General features: G+C 41.3%; 4 protein-coding genes across 12 annotated transcripts; 2 read left to right on the top strand and 2 right to left on the bottom strand.

Moving 5' to 3' along the window:
• Nucleotides 1-12: 12 nt before the first annotated feature.
• LOC116924424 (rapamycin-insensitive companion of mTOR) lies at nucleotides 13-7381 on the bottom strand. 3 transcript variants are annotated; one of them, XM_045175754.1, is made up of 21 exons: nucleotides 7270-7381; nucleotides 6743-6799; nucleotides 6506-6668; nucleotides 6312-6443; nucleotides 6060-6250; nucleotides 5603-5994; nucleotides 5229-5538; nucleotides 4820-5160; nucleotides 4649-4765; nucleotides 4402-4584; nucleotides 4130-4338; nucleotides 3981-4070; nucleotides 3696-3912; nucleotides 3416-3639; nucleotides 3288-3352; nucleotides 3084-3223; nucleotides 2771-3014; nucleotides 1616-2704; nucleotides 1435-1540; nucleotides 1230-1368; nucleotides 13-244 (listed from the first exon to the last, which is right to left on the bottom strand). In XM_045175754.1, the coding sequence occupies exons 1-21, from the start codon at nucleotides 7364-7366 to the stop codon at nucleotides 200-202; spliced, it is 4551 nt and encodes a 1516-aa protein (XP_045031689.1). In that variant the 5' UTR covers nucleotides 7367-7381; the 3' UTR covers nucleotides 13-199. The 3 variants fall into 3 exon arrangements, with proteins under 3 accessions (XP_045031689.1, XP_032786837.2, XP_032786838.2); XM_032930946.2 differs by lacking the exon at nucleotides 7270-7381 and adding an exon at nucleotides 6919-7077; XM_032930947.2 differs by lacking the exons at nucleotides 6506-6668; nucleotides 6743-6799; nucleotides 7270-7381 and having other exon boundaries at nucleotides 6307-6442.
• A 274-nt stretch (nucleotides 7382-7655) lies between these two features.
• Nucleotides 7656-10094, bottom strand: LOC116924437 (NAD(P)H-hydrate epimerase). Of its 5 annotated transcripts, none has more exons than XM_032930967.2 (7): nucleotides 9919-10094; nucleotides 9708-9790; nucleotides 8621-8715; nucleotides 8426-8542; nucleotides 8107-8363; nucleotides 7947-8028; nucleotides 7656-7874 (listed from the first exon to the last, which is right to left on the bottom strand). In XM_032930967.2, exons 1-7 carry the CDS (start codon nucleotides 9920-9922, stop codon nucleotides 7751-7753), a joined length of 762 nt encoding a protein of 253 aa, XP_032786858.1. In that variant the 5' UTR covers nucleotides 9923-10094; the 3' UTR covers nucleotides 7656-7750. The 5 variants fall into 5 exon arrangements, with proteins under 5 accessions (XP_032786858.1, XP_032786854.2, XP_032786855.1 ...); XM_032930963.2 differs by lacking the exons at nucleotides 9708-9790; nucleotides 9919-10094 and adding exons at nucleotides 9148-9219; nucleotides 9288-9425 and having other exon boundaries at nucleotides 8621-9078; XM_032930964.2 differs by lacking the exons at nucleotides 9708-9790; nucleotides 9919-10094 and adding an exon at nucleotides 9288-9426 and having other exon boundaries at nucleotides 8621-8782.
• A 73-nt stretch (nucleotides 10095-10167) lies between these two features.
• LOC116924432 (alpha-N-acetylgalactosaminidase) lies at nucleotides 10168-12599 on the top strand. 3 transcript variants are annotated; one of them, XM_032930957.2, is made up of 11 exons: nucleotides 10168-10381; nucleotides 10490-10666; nucleotides 10737-10911; nucleotides 10978-11046; nucleotides 11116-11221; nucleotides 11291-11385; nucleotides 11451-11510; nucleotides 11569-11670; nucleotides 11738-11935; nucleotides 12035-12272; nucleotides 12354-12599. In XM_032930957.2, the coding sequence occupies exons 2-11, from the start codon at nucleotides 10497-10499 to the stop codon at nucleotides 12404-12406; spliced, it is 1266 nt and encodes a 421-aa protein (XP_032786848.2). In that variant the 5' UTR covers nucleotides 10168-10381; nucleotides 10490-10496; the 3' UTR covers nucleotides 12407-12599. The 3 variants fall into 3 exon arrangements, with proteins under 3 accessions (XP_032786848.2, XP_032786847.2, XP_045031693.1); XM_032930956.2 differs by having other exon boundaries at nucleotides 10472-10666; XM_045175758.1 differs by having other exon boundaries at nucleotides 10168-10666; nucleotides 11291-11382.
• A 2025-nt stretch (nucleotides 12600-14624) lies between these two features.
• On the top strand, nucleotides 14625-18035 carry LOC116924431. The gene is made up of 5 exons (XM_032930955.2): nucleotides 14625-14880; nucleotides 14966-16067; nucleotides 16302-16477; nucleotides 16622-16658; nucleotides 17557-18035. Exons 2-5 carry the CDS (start codon nucleotides 14990-14992, stop codon nucleotides 17682-17684), a joined length of 1419 nt encoding a protein of 472 aa, XP_032786846.1. The 5' UTR covers nucleotides 14625-14880; nucleotides 14966-14989; the 3' UTR covers nucleotides 17685-18035.
• The last annotated feature ends 988 nt before the right edge of the window (nucleotides 18036-19023 follow it).

The following is a 19023-nucleotide window of genomic DNA, read 5'->3' as shown; positions in this document are numbered from 1 at the left end:
TGACATGTTTAGTAATTTCAAATCTCGTGTTATTGATCACACACAGAACGATAGGAACCGTCATAACAAACTTCCAATCTCAATCTTCCAAGGCGTTGACTAGAAGGCGTGGCAGGAATCAGGATGAAAGATTATTAGGATAAACACAGAGGGAAACAAAAACAGGAAAATAGGATCTCACAAGGGCAAATGTTATTCTTCATTCAACGTCCACCTTCAGCCGAGAAACTGCAACCGCGTACAGCTAAAAATGTGTAAAAAGTGGGAAATATTTAGAATCTACGACAAACTATACCACTGCGAAGCATTAGCGCGTGTCTTTTTTTTTTTTTTGTATTTTTGTTTAGGAATCAATCGCATTTGCAGGAACGGATATTTAGCGTCAATCGTTTTGTTTACGGACGGTTGGACGGAATACCTAACTACAACTTCTCAGTATAAATACGGCCGAAGAAATTCCGTCTAGAACAGTACAATGCTGACCGCCGCGACGAATGGAAGTCTTTTGCTCGCGCTCTCTTGTCTCGTTTTACGGTGTTGGGCAACTGAATCGCCAGAATTGAGCTATTTGCAGTGCGTCAATATGCGATCCCTCAGTCCCAGAAAAGTTCTAGTTTTCCCACTTAATCAAATTGATTTAAAACAGCCAGGACCATCTGCATGCGCTGAAAGTTGTATCCAAATCAACGACACCTATGTTTACTTTCTCGTTCACGTTCCCGCTGGTGGCAGTTTCACCAACAAACTCGTCTGCGGTTGCGGAAATGCTGCTGCCCTACAGTCCGTTCCTTTGTTACCGGACAGTTCGTGTAATCTACCTTGTCCCCTAGGAAGAAATTCCACCGATGAATACATTGACGCAGTTCAAATGACCGGTGGTTCTGTGGCAACTGGTGTGATGGAACCATGGTTTCCGGACCGGCCCGCCGTAACGTCTCAAAGCAAAGGTCCTCGATTCCTAGCTCTACCAGGCGGAATTCCAGTAAGCCAGAAAAATACAACTAAGCGTCGGAGTCGGCCTCCCGCGACCCACCGCACATGTGGAGACGGTCACGGTTTACTGAGCGCATACGAATTCTCCCGGAATGGTTACGCCAGCAACAGCCAACTAAAGATCGTGGCGCTACTCGTTACCCTTCTACGCTATGTAATGTAGAATCTTCTTTCAACGGAAGTCTTTTGTTGACGTTTACGCGCAAGTAAATAGAATGAAAAATCATCTAACTCACCTCGTCAAACGGCGAATCCATAAATAACTCGTGAAGAAAACGGCGCGCGCGCAATCGGTAGCCGTGAGATGCCATGACGTGACAGACATCTGAGAAGAGACAGACATCGTGAAACGCCCATGGGAATCGCTGCTTTAACCTAGTTGGCAAAACTATATATTGTAAACAAGCTTTCAATATTATCCGCAGAATGTTCTATGCAAACCTGAGAAGACCTTGTTCATTTGCATTCAAACCAACGGAGCTTCCCATATTCGTTACAAGCCGCAATAATTCTTTTCGAACTAACCACTTTTCCTCCTCGGTTTGTTCTGTTATTGAAACAAGAAAATTATGTACGTTTGATTAGAATGCTTGTTAACCGAATAAACTATTGCAAAACTTGCTTGTGTCTAGTTGCACGACTGCGGATGGATCTTTGGAGCAAACGATGCAGTCTTGCCATTGGTGAACAAAATGTGGCTCTTCATTGAGTGTCATGTTCGAAAAACTGGTGGCAAGCATCGAAGGAACTGGTTGCTCAAACCAATCCGCTGGTGGATGGAGGTATGACAGTTGAATCGGCAAACAGAGTCCAATGTAACAACCAGACCTGTTGCTCAAAGAGCTCAGAAGACGCGGCCTTCTTTTGTACGACAATGATCTTAAACGACTCAGAATGGATCCGATGCGATTGAGTTGATACTCAAAATGTAATGGTGCTGTATCCCTTTCTTCTCTATCGTCCTCTTCGCTGGACGCTTCTTCGGCAGCAGAAGAGGAGAAGGTTTCGTCTGTTGAACACATTGCTCCTTCCGTCAGTTCAGAGCGAAGCAACTGGATAGGTTCAGTTTCTGGTGGTATAAAGGAACTTTGTTTCGACGACGATCGCACAGGCAAAGAAAAGCGTTTAGATCTACGTAAGCGTAAACTGGTACGTAATTTACTCCAAATGCGCGACTCTCTTTTGGGTCTCGCTGTTGGAGAAGTAGGAACCGCACATGACACACCATCTGCCATTGTGTAATGCGAATCGCTGAAGCTGCGGAAGTGAGGCACATATTCCTGTCCAGGGGTTTGAACCGAAAGAGGCAACGTGTACGCTCGTCGGCAACTCCGAATGGCATCTTCCGGCGTGGGCACATCTGACGAATGGTCAGAATCCGAATCAAAATTGATGGACGAGCCTTCAAGTGAGTATGGCTGTGAATCCGTTTCCCAACAACCATTCGGTTGCTCAACCGAGCTACTTCTTTGTCGGGGGGTTGACGTTAATATCGATGCTGCTCTCGTATCTTCTCTTTCGTCAGCTGCAAAGGTAACACTGTGACAGGAACTCTGGCTAACGGTGCGAAGACGGTCGCGCCCGACACCGAGATGAGCATTGTCTTTCAGCGTCAGTGGGTTACTGACGTGTTGCAAATATAAGGAATTCCACTCGGAGTCGTCCAAGACATGCCATAGTTCACCGTGATGTCGTTTTATAGAAGCCCAACCTAAAAAGGGCAACTTGTGAATAAAACTAACTCTTATATTTATTTAAAAAAAAAAAAAAAAATTACCAAATTGAGCAAGAATATCGACTCCAGCGCTTGTCATGGCGATCAGGTTTAGAGCGAAAAAAGCTGTGCCTCTTAGAGTCAATACAGATGAGAATGACGCAACACGAACCAAGGCTTCCACCACTTGAGCCGATTCCAATAATGCAACCCCGGGTTCCGAAGTTCCTAAATGAGCACATGCCCATACAGCAGCTTTGAGTTCTAATATCTCTTCATCAGTTTCAATGGAAGCATTAGTAACCACCTGAAACGCAACGAAGGAAGGCATTAGCTCGAAACTAAAGTTTAAGAATTCCATAGAGAAACTCGGTACCGTAAAAAGCTTAGATAGCTGTCCTGAGGTACGCAAAAAATCTAGCCCTTCTCTATGCTGATTTAACTGGGAAAAAAGATGTGGCGGCATAGGCAAATCTCGTATTGCATGGCGCACGTTGCTCAGACGACCATACCGACCTAAAGAATCGTTTAAGATTGTTTATGACAACATCACAATTCTATTTTGAATTCGGAAAGATACCATCTTCCGCTCGCTGATGCTGAGTCAGACCATCGGCCAAATCACTTTCAACTAACTGGACATAACTGTAGGAAAGAGAATGGAGAGAATTTAATGTGTTATTTAAATTGAATGAACTGTCGTTTTACCGAATATTCAAATTTCTAATCCACTGATCCAATTCTTTCTGAACAAGGGACACTTTCCCATTCTCGGAATCGGTGACGGTTTCAAGCCAATGTTTGAATCCAGCGGGAATCGACAGAGTTTTAATTAGAAGCAATCGAGCACGAGAATCTAAATGCTGCTTTTCTTGCTCCTGAATTAGCTCAACGAACTGCGTCTGAAGCAGGATCAATACCTCAATGCATGCCTATGTAGAATACGTGTTGATTAAAAGGTAAATGCAACTGGAAAAAACTCTATTACTGGATCGTCTGTTGCTTCATCTAGAATATCCGCAGCAGTTATGACTACGGCACGGCTTTTATCATGCAGTTGACCAAGTAGTAACGGAACAGTCCACTTTGCAAGAATGCTGGCCGTTCCATATTCGTCTGCCGCTCGTAGTAGAACGCGAACGTGATTTGTCGCATAAATTCGACCAGAATCGACAGGTCCAAGTAAGATCTTTTTCAAGATAGCTCTGTGGCAGAAACAATTCCGTGTTACTCAATGGCAACAGTTTCATTTAAGCAATCGCCTTTTTTCTACCTAGCATATCCATCGGTGTGAAAATCGAGTGTGGAAACGATTACTTTTAGATAACAATCGTGGTTTGTGCTCGCCACCAATTCTAAAAGACTGTTATTAACAAAATCATGTAAATTCAAATCACTCACTTTTGATAAATTAGAAAATACTCTTGAAAAATGCCGGCCTTTTCCAAGGCGTTAATTCCATTGGTGGTACTGCTCAGCCGGCCAATAAATAAGAAGTAATCCTGGCAAGCTGTTGTGGCAAGACGACCAGGGCTGAGTAGGCAATCGTGGGCTGAAGAAGCTAGTGATATATCTCGGATTGCACTACTAACGTCGTCAAGGAATTCGGACAAGATTTTGTCGCACTCAAACTTCGAAAAATGTTGAAATACCAACTCACTCTAAAGAGCCAGATCTTTAAAAGTAATAGTTACCTCTTCGACAACTGTAAGGGAGTCCATCAAGTGACAACCAACAGAAGAATAAAGACGGGTCCGGGTGTTACTGAATTCGCACTGGCAAAACTGGTTGCTACTAGGCTTGTAAAACTGCATTACTCGGCGAATAATCGAGCGCAAGATGGAATCTTCCAACGCACAAGAATTCATCTTGCTCCACTGGTAAGTTAACAAAGAATTTTCAATGTACTGCAAACATCTACTACCGTGAAACAATATTTACCAAGAGAAGATTGGACAAGACAGACCAGTTCCAGATCAATGGGTCTTTCTGTGCTAAAACACCAGAATCTCGTGAAAGCGCAGAGAGAATGCCATCGGGATCTCTGCTGGATCGCATCTATAAATTCATAATTTAAAAACCTGAATTTTATGATAGTGCAAAACTTATTACTTCCGACTCCACTTCTCCATTACTCTGGAACTCCTGGTCATCTCGAATGACGGTAGTCGCGTTTTCTTCAATTTTCTTATTTTTCCCTGAATAACTTTTCCCGTTGTTGGAAGCTCTTCGTTCTAATTCAACGATCTGCTTGAGAGCCAAACTATATGGAACAATTCCTTTTTTCTTAAATTGGTGAATTTTTGAGAGGGCCGCTGCTGCTTGGGCGGCTCGATGGCGCTTTACCGGGTCGCTTTTGAGGGAAGTAATGCAGTCGACTAATTGAGGAAGACACATCTTTGTACCGTGGCACGAAGGTGGTAAAAGAGTACTACCAAGATGCAACAGTTCTCCTGTTGATAGCAAGAAAGAAGATGCTGTAGCACCATGGATGGGTACTATAGGCAGTCTGTTATATTACCAAGTAAGATCGTAGCTCGAACAGAGATGAAAGTGTCACTAGTTACAATGACTTCCACCAGTGTCTGGACAAGTCGTGCTTCAACCAAGCAATACACTAACAGGGCCGTATGATTTAATACTAAGTTTGGCCTGAACTTTGAAATATGCGGTAGCAAGCATTTGCCCTCTGCGGCTACGTAACCCTCTTGGAGTTTCCAGGCATCTCGCACGCGGGAGGGATCAGTAGCTAAAAGCGCCACAGAAAATTCGTCCGTCCATTCCGGAAGTGGTAATCGCAGCAACGTATAGAAGAATTCTAACATTGATTTCTATAAAAATTCTTATTATAATAAAATGCATCTTCAAATCGTTCAGCAAGACGACACAACTTGCCCTGGTTTCTAGATGACAGGGTAGCAAGACCCGGACCAAGTCTTCTAGAATTTTGCAGCTCATGACATGTAATACTCCATTCCAGGATCTGAGCACTGTAAGAAGAGCTTGCTTAGCACAAAGCAGGCGGAGCTCACGGTCATCTGAAGTGTCGGCGGAAGTGTTATTCCCTTCCCCTGAATCTGCATGGTGCTTATAGTGAAAATCACTGTAGGGAGCAATCAGAAATCGCAGGTTCAATTTTGAAAGCTCTCGCCGCTGCGCCGTGTCGAACAAGTAGAGCAGAGAAGCAACCATAGCTTCCTGCATACGAGGAGAAGAGCAGTCCAAGACCGCAGAAGAGAAACATCGAACACCTCCACAAGCAACGAACACAGACGGGTTAACGATACCTAATCAGACAATTTAACAGTTAGCTTGCAGATATTTAAAATGAATCGCCTTAAGACCGACTCACAAAGTTCGGCAAGGATAGCAAGTGATGCTCTAACCAATCGGTCTTTTTCCTTGGTGCCATCAAAAGCCAAGGCCACAACTGAACGACCCAGAGCAATAGGAAATAAAGATGGGTCTACCAAAAGCAATCTTCGGCATAATCTCAACGCTTGGGCACGTTCTGCCAAGTTATCCACAAGCACATCCAAGCACCTAATGGAAGATTTAATCGATCATTTTTGTCTCTTGAAATGCCACCTCTAGCTTACAATACTTTGCAATGAAGAAATGAAGATCTGCTTCAACCAATTTCTTTGCGTATTCTTCATTTTTTAGGCACAATCTGATCACTCTTAAGCCAGCAGCTCTTACTGCTTTGCTGTCATTAATCAATGCAATCCTCAAACTAGAAAATAGGTTCAATTTTTGCTAATGTTCATCAAAATATAAAAGAATTTATGTTGAAACCATATGAAGAAATCCAAGCTGTCAAGTCCAATGCTGTCACAGCCCCTTTTCTCAATATGCTTTGAAACCACATTTAACACCGATCCTACATGAGGTTTGCCCAGATTGAAAGAATCCTTACAACACATCTGCAGAAAAGCATCTCTAATACTGGGAGTTGCATCTATGAATTTTAGAAGAGAAAAAGAAAGTCCATGAGTAACACAAACATTTACGGCAAAATCTAGACAAGTTTACCAGTTTGAGCACCATTCGCACATGTCGAGGAAACTAGCACGTCTGATGTAGCATTGACTAGACGAAAAAAACAGAATTCATAGATTAAATGTATGAAATCCACGCTGCTTACATGTTAAGAACATTTTTCTGGGTGGTAATGTATTCCCTAATACCAAAAAGAATTCGAGATTTACTTTTGACAGTTCGCCCCATTCTTCGAGGCGCCTCCATTTTCGAAGGTTGACAAACAAGTGAACAAAAACGCGCGCAATTTTATTTTTTTGAACAAGAAACGTGTTTTCCGATAGCAAATGAGTGGGACTCGAGCGTCACTGCTATTAAATAATCGCGTTCAGGGCTGGTTTGTAATCATAGTTGCAATTCATTTTGAAGTTGAAAATTTTTCCAACTTACCTACTTCATCCATATTTTAGCTGTTTTATTAACAGTCACATTAATGGTGTTTTTGATTTAGGGCTTAAAATAAAAACGGCATACCAGATTGTAAACGCGTTTAGATAGGTAACACGCCAATGAGAACTTACGTGTTTTAAATGTTTTAAGAAATCGAATTAACACACGTGTCCAGTGTGAACTAGATTTCGCTGTCTGACAAGCTCTGTTCAATGGAAAGTGAGTCATGCTACGTCTGACCACGACTACAAAACAAGTAGCACAGCCAGTCTTCATTATTGAGCAGTCAGAGAGGAACTATCATAAGATTAATCAGCGCGATGGCTACTGAATATGACGATTATCTCAAATTTTATAATTCAACCATTTCGATCACCATAAAACAATGTCATCCTTGAGCTGCATAGGGACCATGCATATAAGAAGTTTACATTAAACTTGTAAGATAAGAAGAATTTGCAATTTGGTGGAGCTACGATGTTGTGATGCGTTTAAATCTTGTGACACCATGTTGCAATTTCGTTTTAGTCTTTATTTTTATTTAGGAATCAAGATGCATTGGTTATAATGTTACATTTAGGGATGTTTATACTTTCACAGTTTAATACTCTATCACAGCCGCACACAATTTTGCGTCGAAGGATAATTTGGTAAATTGAGCTCATACTTTGTAGCTAATGCAGGGGCAATGAAGCGACCTCCTAAATAATGGATGCCTCGAAAAAAACTTGCACACCTAATAAATTTATAATTAAAAAAATATATATATATATCAACTCCCAGATCTCGTCAAAAGTTAATACTGTACAATTTCGGTGCAGACAAAGAAATCAGCATTGCAGGATTTAAATGATTTGTCGGATCAACTGGCCCATTTTCAACATCCCATCCTGCAAGTATATTGAATGTAATGGTAAACATGATTGTACCAACTAGTTAGCATTATTTAGGGTCAGGGTTGATAATACCACTAGGAATATCAATGCTGCAACATGGTGTTGATGTTTGTATCATGGTGTTAATAATCTCAGAAAATTCTTGTCGAATGGGGGGTTTAAAGCTAAAGCCAAATAATGCATCCACAATAAGTGAATATTTTGTGTTTAGCTCTTCTTGAGCTGGAAATGATGACAGAAATGGAATTTCAAACAGCTCACACTGCTTCGTTAGATTTTCATACAGAATCTTGGCAGGGCGTTTAGGATAAAATATTTCTGGAAGGTAACTATTGGGAAAAAATTTGATATTCAAAAAGAAAACAAAATGTGTCAGCATGTTTCTTATTACCCAAACATTTTCAAATGTCTTGCACAAACAAGTCCATCCCCACCATTATTCCCAGGACCTACAACAACTAAAACATTTTTGGATTCTGGATATTCTTCTGCTATTGCTGATGCACAGCTAATTGTTCCAACAAAAGGGTATTAAAAATATGAAAGTAACACAAAACTACATCTACATGCGCATATTTTGCTTTACCTTAATCCGGCTAGTTCCATTAATTGTTCAACTCCAAAATAGTTGAACAGCTCCTCGTCCAGTTTAATTGCCTCGGCTTGTTTCAAATAACGGGGCTGCATGTTACCAGAATGTATTAATCGTGTCTGCCAAACGCGTTGACTGTGTCCAAAAATTTGGTTGCTATTGGCAAAGTTAAAAGTTGAAATTTTGCCGAAGACGCAGATAGCAGAACGCATTGTAAACGTTAAAAAATCGAAGATGACAAACGACAAACAGAAACAAAACAACTGTTTGCCATGTTTTCACATTTTTACTTTTCGGTTTATTTATTTTTTTTATTTTTATTTTTATTTATTATTATTTATTTAGAAGGTAATACTAATAGACAACTAGAAATTATCTAATATTATCTATCTACTATCTTAGCTTTTTCCTTATTTCTTGCCCCCCCCCCCCTCTGGCTGCTCTCATTGGCTCTAGAAAAAATCAAAAATTGCCGTGAAATATTTTTCTTAATTTAATTGTTATAATCCGAATCAACTCACGCCATTCGGACATTCTTATTAAAAATTCGATCTGAGTTCCATTGATTACCAGGATTGGAATTTTACATAATTCTAATCCAAGAAATTGCATAGCACTTTGAGTTGAATATTGTACAAATATGCTAACTTGGGCCACTCACTATCCAGTTATCACATGTCATCATCCTGGTTCAGCAGGATTTGGCAAGCTAGGACTTCTTTTCTCCATTTACACATTGACACAAGAGTCCCACAAAGGTAGATCACTTTGTCAGGTGGAATGTACATATATATTTTTATTTTCGGCTGAAAAAAGAAGATGTGTAGTAAATGAAAATGAAAAAGGCAAATATAAGAAATCCTATGTAACACATAGTTTTTCTGTTACTACTTCCCATTGTCAAAATATTCTTGACTCTTCCCATGCTTGTCCCCAGTAAGCTGTGTGAGCTGTCAAAATCATCAACCATTCCACTTAAGAATTTGTTTTGATCCTTAGTCTCATGTTCAATTTCAAATGCCAACTGCATATAAACAGGAAATTGTATCGAACTCTTTTCCATTCAAATGTAATAACTTACATTTTTTAATCTTGATACTTTTCCAGCTAGTTCCTGGGCAAGACGTTCATTTTGTTCTTCCACCAGGTCATCTTGAGCGGGACCTAAAGAAAAGTAAACAATAGTGAGTAGCGTTCGGTAAAGGAAACTCTGGCTTCCGAAAAACAAGTAGAACATGGACTAAGTTGCAAATCAACGTAATATTTTAACGGTGAATAAAAGTTTTTAATACCCATAGCGGAGTATCCCCACTCATTGGTTTTTTTTCTATGCGCAATTTTCGATGTTTGTTTTAAATATCTAGTTAAAAATGAACAAGCATGAAATGTGTGGCGATCAATGTAATGACGAAACAAGACGTGGCAATGTCCATGAACTACATCCGCTGATGATAAACAGTGAAGTGGCAGAAATGAGTAATGTACTCTTTGGCCACTAGATGGTAATTTCAGCCATCTATTGAGCAGTTCACTACTGACAAAATCACAACAAAAGCAAGTGTCAGTTATGGTCCGAAACATAAAACAGGACAGAAGAAGAAAGGAGAAAAACAGCAATCGACAATAGAGTAACTTTAGTACCAGACTATCCTTGCTGGTTATTGGGTTGTTTTTCACTAAGGCTGTTGTTCCGAGCTTCTCTACCAAAGTCGTTGATTTATTATTAACATCTAGACTCTAGTTGAAGACTAGAAGGTGAATTCTCATAATACCCTGCACCGCTTTTCGTAGTTAAGCCAAGAAACAACAGTATTCAAATTTTTCCACGTTTTGGATGTGTTAAAGCCTTCGCTCAATCTGTAGGAGTTTAATGGAGATATTTCTCAAAAGATGGTTTTGTAGCTTGGTGCTACTTAATATTTTACCATTGTGCTACTGCCTAGACAATGGCTTAGCACTAAGTCCACCCATGGGATGGTTAGCATGGCAGAGATTTAGATGCAATACTGACTGTGAAAATGACCCAAAGCATTGTATCAGGTGTGGTTTTTATTCATACCATGTGTGTTAAATTAAAAACAAAAAATCTCAAGTTTCTGATCAATTTTAGTGAGAGATTATTTATGGAGATGGCTGATCTTATGGTCTCAGAGGGCTATGCCAAAGCTGGGTATAACTTAATAAGTTTGGATGACTGCTGGTTGGATAAGAAAAGAGGTTCAGATGGGAGGTTGAGACCTGATCCTCTCCGGTTTCCGAGTGGCATTCGCGCACTTTCCAATTACGTAAGGCTCATGTCCTCTTTAACTAAAGCAATCAGAGTTCAGAAGTATTTGTATCCTATCCAATAGATACATTCCCGTGGTTTGCGATTCGGAATTTACGAAGATTTCGGCAACTACACTTGCGCCGGCTATCCGGTGAACAAAATTGTTGTTGTTGTTTTTATTGATTCATCATTGTCTCATTTTTTGTTTCATTCAATGAAGGGTATATTAAACCACATGGAATTGGATGCTCAAACTTTTGCAGACTGGCAAGTTGATTATGTTAAATTAGATGGGTGCTATTCCTTTCCATCCCAAATGGATAAAGGTAACGGTAGTATATTTTAAATGCTTCGTCTTCGTATACTGAGCTGTTATTCTTTTTCGCATGTTCCAGGGTATCCTGAATTTGGATATTTCCTAAACCGAACTGAGCGTCCGATGATATACTCATGTTCCTGGCCATTCTATCAATTGATAAACAAAATGGAGGTGTTTTGTCATTTCTTTTTTTATGTGTTACATTTCACAATGCTGATATTTTCATTTCCATTCAGCCCGATTATAAATCCATCTCTAACACCTGTCACCTGTGGCGTAACTTCGAAGACATTCAGGTATTATTGTAGAAATGTTTTTACAGTTTCAAGTTACGCCGTAAATTGTACTGGATAGGATTCTTGGCAAAGCGTCACTTCCATTATTGATTATTATGGAGATAACCAGGATACCTTGATTCCCCTCGCCGGACCTGGACATTGGAATGATCCGGATATGGTAACAGTTTTACGAGTTTTAACCAAAAAAGATGAAACTAAAGTCGTTTTCATGATAACTTGCACAGTTGATTATTGGAAACTTTGGTTTGAGTTACGAACAAAGTCGCGCTCAGATGTGCATGTGGGCCATCATGGCTTCTCCGCTACTGATGTCAGTTGATTTGAGAACCATCCGCCCTGAATTCAAAGCTATCTTGCAAAACAGCGAAATTATCGCCGTGAATCAGGACCCATTGGGAGTCCAAGGACGAAGAATTTATAAAGTAAGTGTTCATTGAAATTGATCATTAGAATTGTGCATCAAATGTAAACTCTTTTTCTCCTTACCTGTTGTTTTGGCCGGGGTTATGTTCCATTTTTAGAAGCAGGGCGTGGAAATCTGGACCAAGCCAGTGTTACCAATGAACGGGAAAAAATTCTCGTGGGCCGTGGTCGTCCTTAATCGACGTGTAGATGGCACGCCGTCACAAGTCACTGTTCCGTTACGTGAATTAGGTTTAGATTCAGAAGAGGGCTACCACGTTCGCGAACTCAACGACCACAAAGATATCGGTTTTCTCTCAAAAGATCAGGCAATACGTGTTGACGTCAATCCTTCAGGTAACACGGGCTGTTCGTTCACACGCGAACGTGCTCTGTTGCTATTTCTAAAAGCGTCTTATAATTCCTCTTGGATACCAGGTGTCGTCATGCTTAAGTGCACTATCCAACGAGTGCCTCCTTTCACCCCCTAATGGGATGACTGTATTTAAAAATCCATCCTGCCTGTGGAAAATGGAAAGCTTGGAGCTGCCTCATTTTTCGTTTTTCATCCTTGTTTTTTTTTCTGTGAATTTCTTACGAGAAAATAAAATGTTGTTGTGTTTTCAATTCTTTAAAAGTGTCCATGCCTGGCAGTATATGGAATAAAATGAAGATATCAAAGTCTGTTATCAAGATATCAAGAATATCTACATATACCACAACAGGATGTATAAATGGTCTTCCTATCGCAAACCGGGCTTCTCACGAAAAGTGCTGCCACAGATCAGAAAGGGGAGGCTGGGAAGGAAGGAAAGGCGCGCACAATCGACCGAATCGACTATACCGGAAGCCAATAGGAATTCGTCCACCAGTAAATTAGATTTCGGGCGTAGGAATACGCAAACGCCTTGGCACCCTGCAAAAACAAAAAAAATTTTCGGCTTGGGATCTGGTTAGATATAGTCCACTCGAATGCGTCTTCTCCGGTTCTGTCTCAGGACGGTCGTCTTCAATTTCCCACGAGACAACACAAAAAAAAGAGAACGAAATATATTTATCAGATAAACAAAGGGGGACGAAAAGATGATCAATAACGAAGCATTTGGTCAATAGAATAAAAAAGCCATTATCGTGCGAATCGATGTGCGTAAAATGTTGGCAATGGAATCGATCCAAGCAGGTGACAGTTATGTTTGCAGTCTATTCTTTGAGCTTCTACATAATAAATTGTTCAGACTAAACCTCGTTTATAAAGCCAATCATTGACCTTATATCCTTTGTTATCACCTCACTGGGTTCACTTCATTTCAGAGAGTGCGACCGGGTCTCTTCGTTATACTGCAACGGTCCCCCACTGGCGAGGATTAGATTTCTTTTGTGTTGGTAAGAACATCAAAAGCCGAGCTGGCCGCCATCTCATTTTGCTTTTATTCTTGATCTCGCTCCTATTCTTTGTCTTTTTCCCTATTTTTGACATTGAGAGATGAGGAATAAAACAGCGGGCTTGCATAACGGGTAGCATATAGAGCACACACCTGGACAAGAATGCACAACGCTAGGTGTATTGATTTTTTGGGCGTAACCGTGCAACGGAGAGGATCGTCCCCTCATTTCTTTAACGTCTGTAGTCTACTGGTTTCACTCTCCTCTCTTGATTCGTTGTTGAGGACTCTGCACAGCGTCAAATTCACTAGCGCAACTCTCAGTTTATTTTTTATTTTTTAAATAAAAGCTAATTATTGATTTTTCTATCATGGCGACTTGCTAGAAGATCACGCACGAATGAACCTTTTTGGCTTTCTGTTGTTGATCAGTTTCTCCCCGACTGTTGCTGGCCACACATGGACGGGAGTCGCCCAGAACTTGGACAGAAGGTGATGGATATGTTACACAAAGGGGATCCAATAGTAAGCCAAAAGAAGAAAGAAAAAAGAGGGTGACGTTACCCGAAGCGCACCAGTCGACCGGAACAACGTACGCAATCAAGACAAGCTATACAGCCATTGAAATGATAAATCTTTCTTTTCGGTTTGCTTGCGAAGGTTGGCAAGTGCATATACTAATTTCGCTTATATACCTTATCGTTTTTGATTTCGTTGAGAACCGTACGTGCGATATCTTCTTATTCAACTGTAGATTGGTGATCTTATTCCAGTGATTTGGCGATGTATATACGCAAGCGGATAAAAACGCCCGTGAGTTATGTATACGAATAGGAACGGGTTCGGGCCGTACCTTTTCGTAAAGGTGAATGCAGTCTAATGTTCCTGCTATATATACAAAATCAATATTAAACGTCTTCCCAGAAGCGGAATGCAATGATAACTCGCGTTTCCAAGCGCCTACGTGAAGCAAGTCCCTTTTCTTTTACCCCACCCAGTTGAAGATTAAGAGACATAGTGCGCTCGAGACCGACTCTATATCTACACCCAAGTTGTTTGTCCAATGACGGTCAAAGGGTTCTTGATGTTGGCCAATTTACCAGTGACAGAACTCCCATGTTGTTTCATTAGACGGGTCAACATTTTCTATATAGCACAATGTTTTGTTTAGGTTAAATGTAGTGGGCCACTTCCAGAATTGATGTCGAAACAAATTGATGCGCATGCCCGTTTATGACTATATACAACCTAACGTGTCGAGTGTATTACATGCATTTATCCCTTTTTTTATGGGAGCGAGATAAGATTTAACGTCCAGTCAATCTGTATACGTCTAGCAACAGGTCTCTTTCTGGGCAACTCATGATGACAAAAAGGGGTGGTTAACGGCTGCGCACCACGTTAAAGCTGTTGCGCCCGCCCTACAAGAGTAGCCCAGGGCACTACCTCCCACTTTTTCCGCTCGTCGCCCGTCTTCCAAACATTGCCATCTTCAATTCACAGTGTTTCCAACCTAGAAAGGGTGAGCGGGTGGTTTAACATTTCGTTCCCATGTCCCGCTGTCCGCTACCGACAAGGAATAGGTAAACGTCCGAAGTTGTTTTTTTTTTTAGTTCTTTTCTGCTGCCCACATCAGCCTGTTGATGATGTTTTCTTTCGGCTCGTTAGATAAGCTTTGACACATTTCTAGCCATGTCACACTCCTATTCCTTCCGTCATGGTAAGAGCCAATCGGTCTCATCTTCTTCATCCGGTGGTCATCAGCGAGTTACGTACGGCAGCCGATCGACTAGCACTGGAACGCCACCGCCAACGCCAACCATTCGAGTCACATCGCCTGTTCCGGATGTCGTCGGAATGATTGATATTTGGGATCCGGAAGTTGTGGAGGATGAAGCACCTTCGACCAGCCCGAAAACGTACAGCTTCCGCTATAAAGAGGAGAAACAACATAAACCGCGCAAACATCACGCGGAAAACAAAACGAATTTCACTGATTCCGGCATGCAAGCTGATCCTATCGAATTAGAGGCATCTTCCGGGCATCCAGAGTTAACGACGTTACCCGCCGAAGGGACAGGCACTTACGTAATCCAATTGAGCGACGGGAGTCCGGTTGAAGACGACGGATTGAAGACGGCCGGTGAGTCGGAGGAATCGTCCGACTGCGACGAAATGAGTCAAATCAGTGCCGTCACTCAGATTCCGCGCAGTGAGTCCCAACGAACCCCGGAAGCTGCTGACGAAGTGGAAACAGCTGAGCAGAATGATCCATTAATCTCAGCCAACCAAATAAATGATCAACCAATTCCCGAGGAAAGTCCTGCCGCTGATGAACCAGCACCGTCGATTCCGAATTCTCATCCCGTCTGGGATGAGATGCAATCGTCATCCGATGCCGACAAACCCATCAAACGAGTGCAATTCAGCCGCTCCTTGAGTTTAGTTCCAGGATCGAGTGCGGCCCATCAAACAGCTTCGATCGAATTGGATCAGCGAGCAGTTCGTAGCGGCGCGGGAAGACGCTACTCCAGCATGGATTCGGGAGCTAACGGCGACACGTTTCCATCGATGTTAACCTTTGGCGAACATCACCAACAGTTCGCTGTTTCCGAGCGCAAAATGCTGAGCCCAACTCCCGAATCAGCTCTAGAAAACGCCCAGTCACCGCAACAGGAAGGAGAGCCAATCGTCGCAACGAACGTTGAAGAAGATGCATTGCCAAAAGACTGCCAACAACAATCAGACGACACAAAGGCGGCGTTATCAGGTATACCTAATGATTCAAGTGCAGCGCATTGGGGCGATGCTCATCGACCTACAATTGAGAGCACCATTGACGTCATTTATATTGCCTAAGATTTTTCCCCACTCCTTTTTTGCTTTTTATCGATCCGCCTTGATGTCCTCCTTGTTGAAGTCCTAAAAAGAGACGTAAACCCTTCAGGTTTTGATGACACTTGGAAATGTACATCATTATATTTCGGTTAATGTTGGTTCCTAGTGACGGTAGAGGACGTGGGTGAAGGAACGAATCACGATCCGACTTGCGATCTCTTCGACCGATTAAACGCCCTCAAAAATGATGAAGAACTGATGGATTTGGCTACGGGTTTTGTGCTCCAGTTGCTTCGTTCAGCTCAAGAAGAGACTCTCAAGCGCGGTCACGTAGCCAGCAAGGTATATAGCCTACCTCAAATTGCTGCACTTCAATTTGCATATTGTGAACACAATTCTGATTATCTGCATTTGTTTTGTTTTTTTCTTATCTTTTTTTTTATTATTATTTGGTGCTACATGTTGATCATCCTCCTTGTACAACAGATAGAGCAGAAGGCCAAATTAAGTCTCGAATTGCAACGTAAGTCAACTTTTTTTTGTTTCATTCTCCCCTTTCTTTTCAATTCAATTCTTATCCCTTGTTTTTTTTCAATGGGTTGGCTGTTGGGTATATTGTTGTCATCAACTGTCAATGAATAGGCAATTGGAAGCGAAAGCAATTAATACTCTCCCCCCTTTCTCCCAGACGAGTTCTTTTAGTTCTTCATTGGCATGTCGACGAAAACGTTTTCCTTTGTCATTGCGTGATTACATCTCAACGTAGAATGTATATAGTATATAAGAGGGATACAAAAATTGCACGAGCAGCAGAATATGTATATAGTGCACTGTGAACTCACACACAATCATTCAGCAAACTAAAGAAAAGGAGGACTTTTGATATATAATCGCCTCGGTCAATACCAGATGACTCCCAGACAAACGGCTATCAGCGATCAGCCATTGTAGACCTTAACGGAAGAACCACAATCGATGCCAACAATAGACGACGTCCACAGATTTTTTAATCTTTAGCAACGTATAGGCTGAACAGTCCGGCAGTCTGAATCAGATGATTGGGACAGCATTTATACTAGTGACTTTATGTCTATACCCCATCATCTACACATCGCGTTGCATCAGTTCCCGTGTTTAGACCCTCAGCGGATTTTTTTTTTTTTCCTGCATATATAGATCCTACTTCAAAAATATTTGATGCGTGAAATAATGGTTCACTGCGTGCTGTGAGTTCGTGCATGTCTTGCATGAGACATCAGTTCCAAGTAAAATCCACGAGTCTAGCTCGGACTTTTCTGTATATATTTTTTTTTGCCTAACATTTTTTTAATCAATAAGTTTGAGATAGTACTTTGTTTTGCCAGTTGCACATCTTCTGTCTACTGATATAAGGAACGACATGCAATTTACAATGATTTCAGATGTTGCCGTTCCAAAGGATAGACATAACCGTAAATGGTACAGTCGCCTGCGAATGCTTTTGTTACGGACCTTGACGTGCACTTGCGTCCCGGCTCATCCCAACATCCAATCGCCGTTGTCCAACTAAAAAGAGTTGTATACAGCATGCTATTCGACTGCTTCTTCAACTGATGCCCATCTCTGGGCGATGGCTCGCTCACGGCCGCCTCCAAGTCTATAAAGATACATCAACCCCAATGTATTTCCCTCGATCGGATAACCAAATCGAAATTAAATATATAGATTAATCTTTTACCTTGAATTCTAAGATATCATACCTCCGTTATCCCCTGTCATTTACCTTCTATATCGTGAAACCGAGAATTGATGTCTGCATATCGTGTCATAATTACACGTTGATGTTGTTAAGAAAAGAAAATGAACAAAAAAGGAAACAATAAAAAAAAAAAAACATATAAATAAAGCGTAATGATCTAGATGTGGAATCGCGTTTTTATAGTTCTCGTTTATCCATATCCTAATGAAGGAAACCAACACCGAATGAATAATGGAGCAAAAAAAAAAGGGCATGGGATGCACGCGTGATGACAGGTGATGAACGTCGTTAAAAAGACGGCAACAAATCCCCATCGTGATGTCAGCTTGTCAAAGAAAAATAACGACGTGCTTGCCGAAGATTATATAGTGACAAATGCCCATACCATGAGCTGAGTTATATATACCCCATCACGCAGGATTATTCCACTTCTCCGTTGCTAGCATGATCATTTGATTCTATGCTTTTTGTATCTACTACGTTACATTTTAGATGGGCTATAGATATGGAAAATTGGTTCATGTTATATCTTCAGATTGGTGAGCCTTTTTTTTTTTGCCTTCGCCCCGGTTGACCTTTTTGGAGTAGACCAACAATCAAATTCGAAATGCAGTGAAGCAGCTAACAGCTTTATGGAACAACTGAACTACTCCCATCTTGGTGCTCTATTCTTCATCATCAGATTCATGATTCTATATATCAAGATGGGACGGATCGATTCAGGGCCCAGGCCGGAGAAGGGAGTGAGAAAGTAGAAAGGTGTACACAAAAGCTTGCAATCGTCTGTACATGGATTCATTTTTTTTTCCTTTTTTAAAGAAAAAGACAGCAACATCTTTAAAGGAACTCTTTCCATCCTTTCTCTTCGTTTCTTTCATTGGCCAAAGTTGTTACAATGTAATCACTCCCGAGACAGGCAAGTCGGTGACGCAGACTGGATGCTGTCGCTTCCATGTTACCGTGCAGTGCGTGTCTATATCGATCGACAGCAACGCTATTGATCAAAACCCGAGCGAACCGAATCCTATCGAAGACGACAACAAATTGTAGAGGGTAAGAAAAGCTAAATGCTTTCAAATAATGTACGCGTGAGGAACGGCCCTCAAAAAAGGTTGAGACATCAGAAAAGACAAGCGTTAAATTAACTTGA

The sequence above is a fragment of the Daphnia magna genome, linkage group LG6, assembly GCF_020631705.1.
Source record: "Daphnia magna isolate NIES linkage group LG6, ASM2063170v1.1, whole genome shotgun sequence".
Lineage (NCBI taxonomy): Eukaryota > Metazoa > Arthropoda > Branchiopoda > Diplostraca > Daphniidae > Daphnia > Daphnia magna.
Note: the sequence above shows the minus strand (reverse complement) of the source record. Positions and strands in the feature narration are given on the sequence as shown.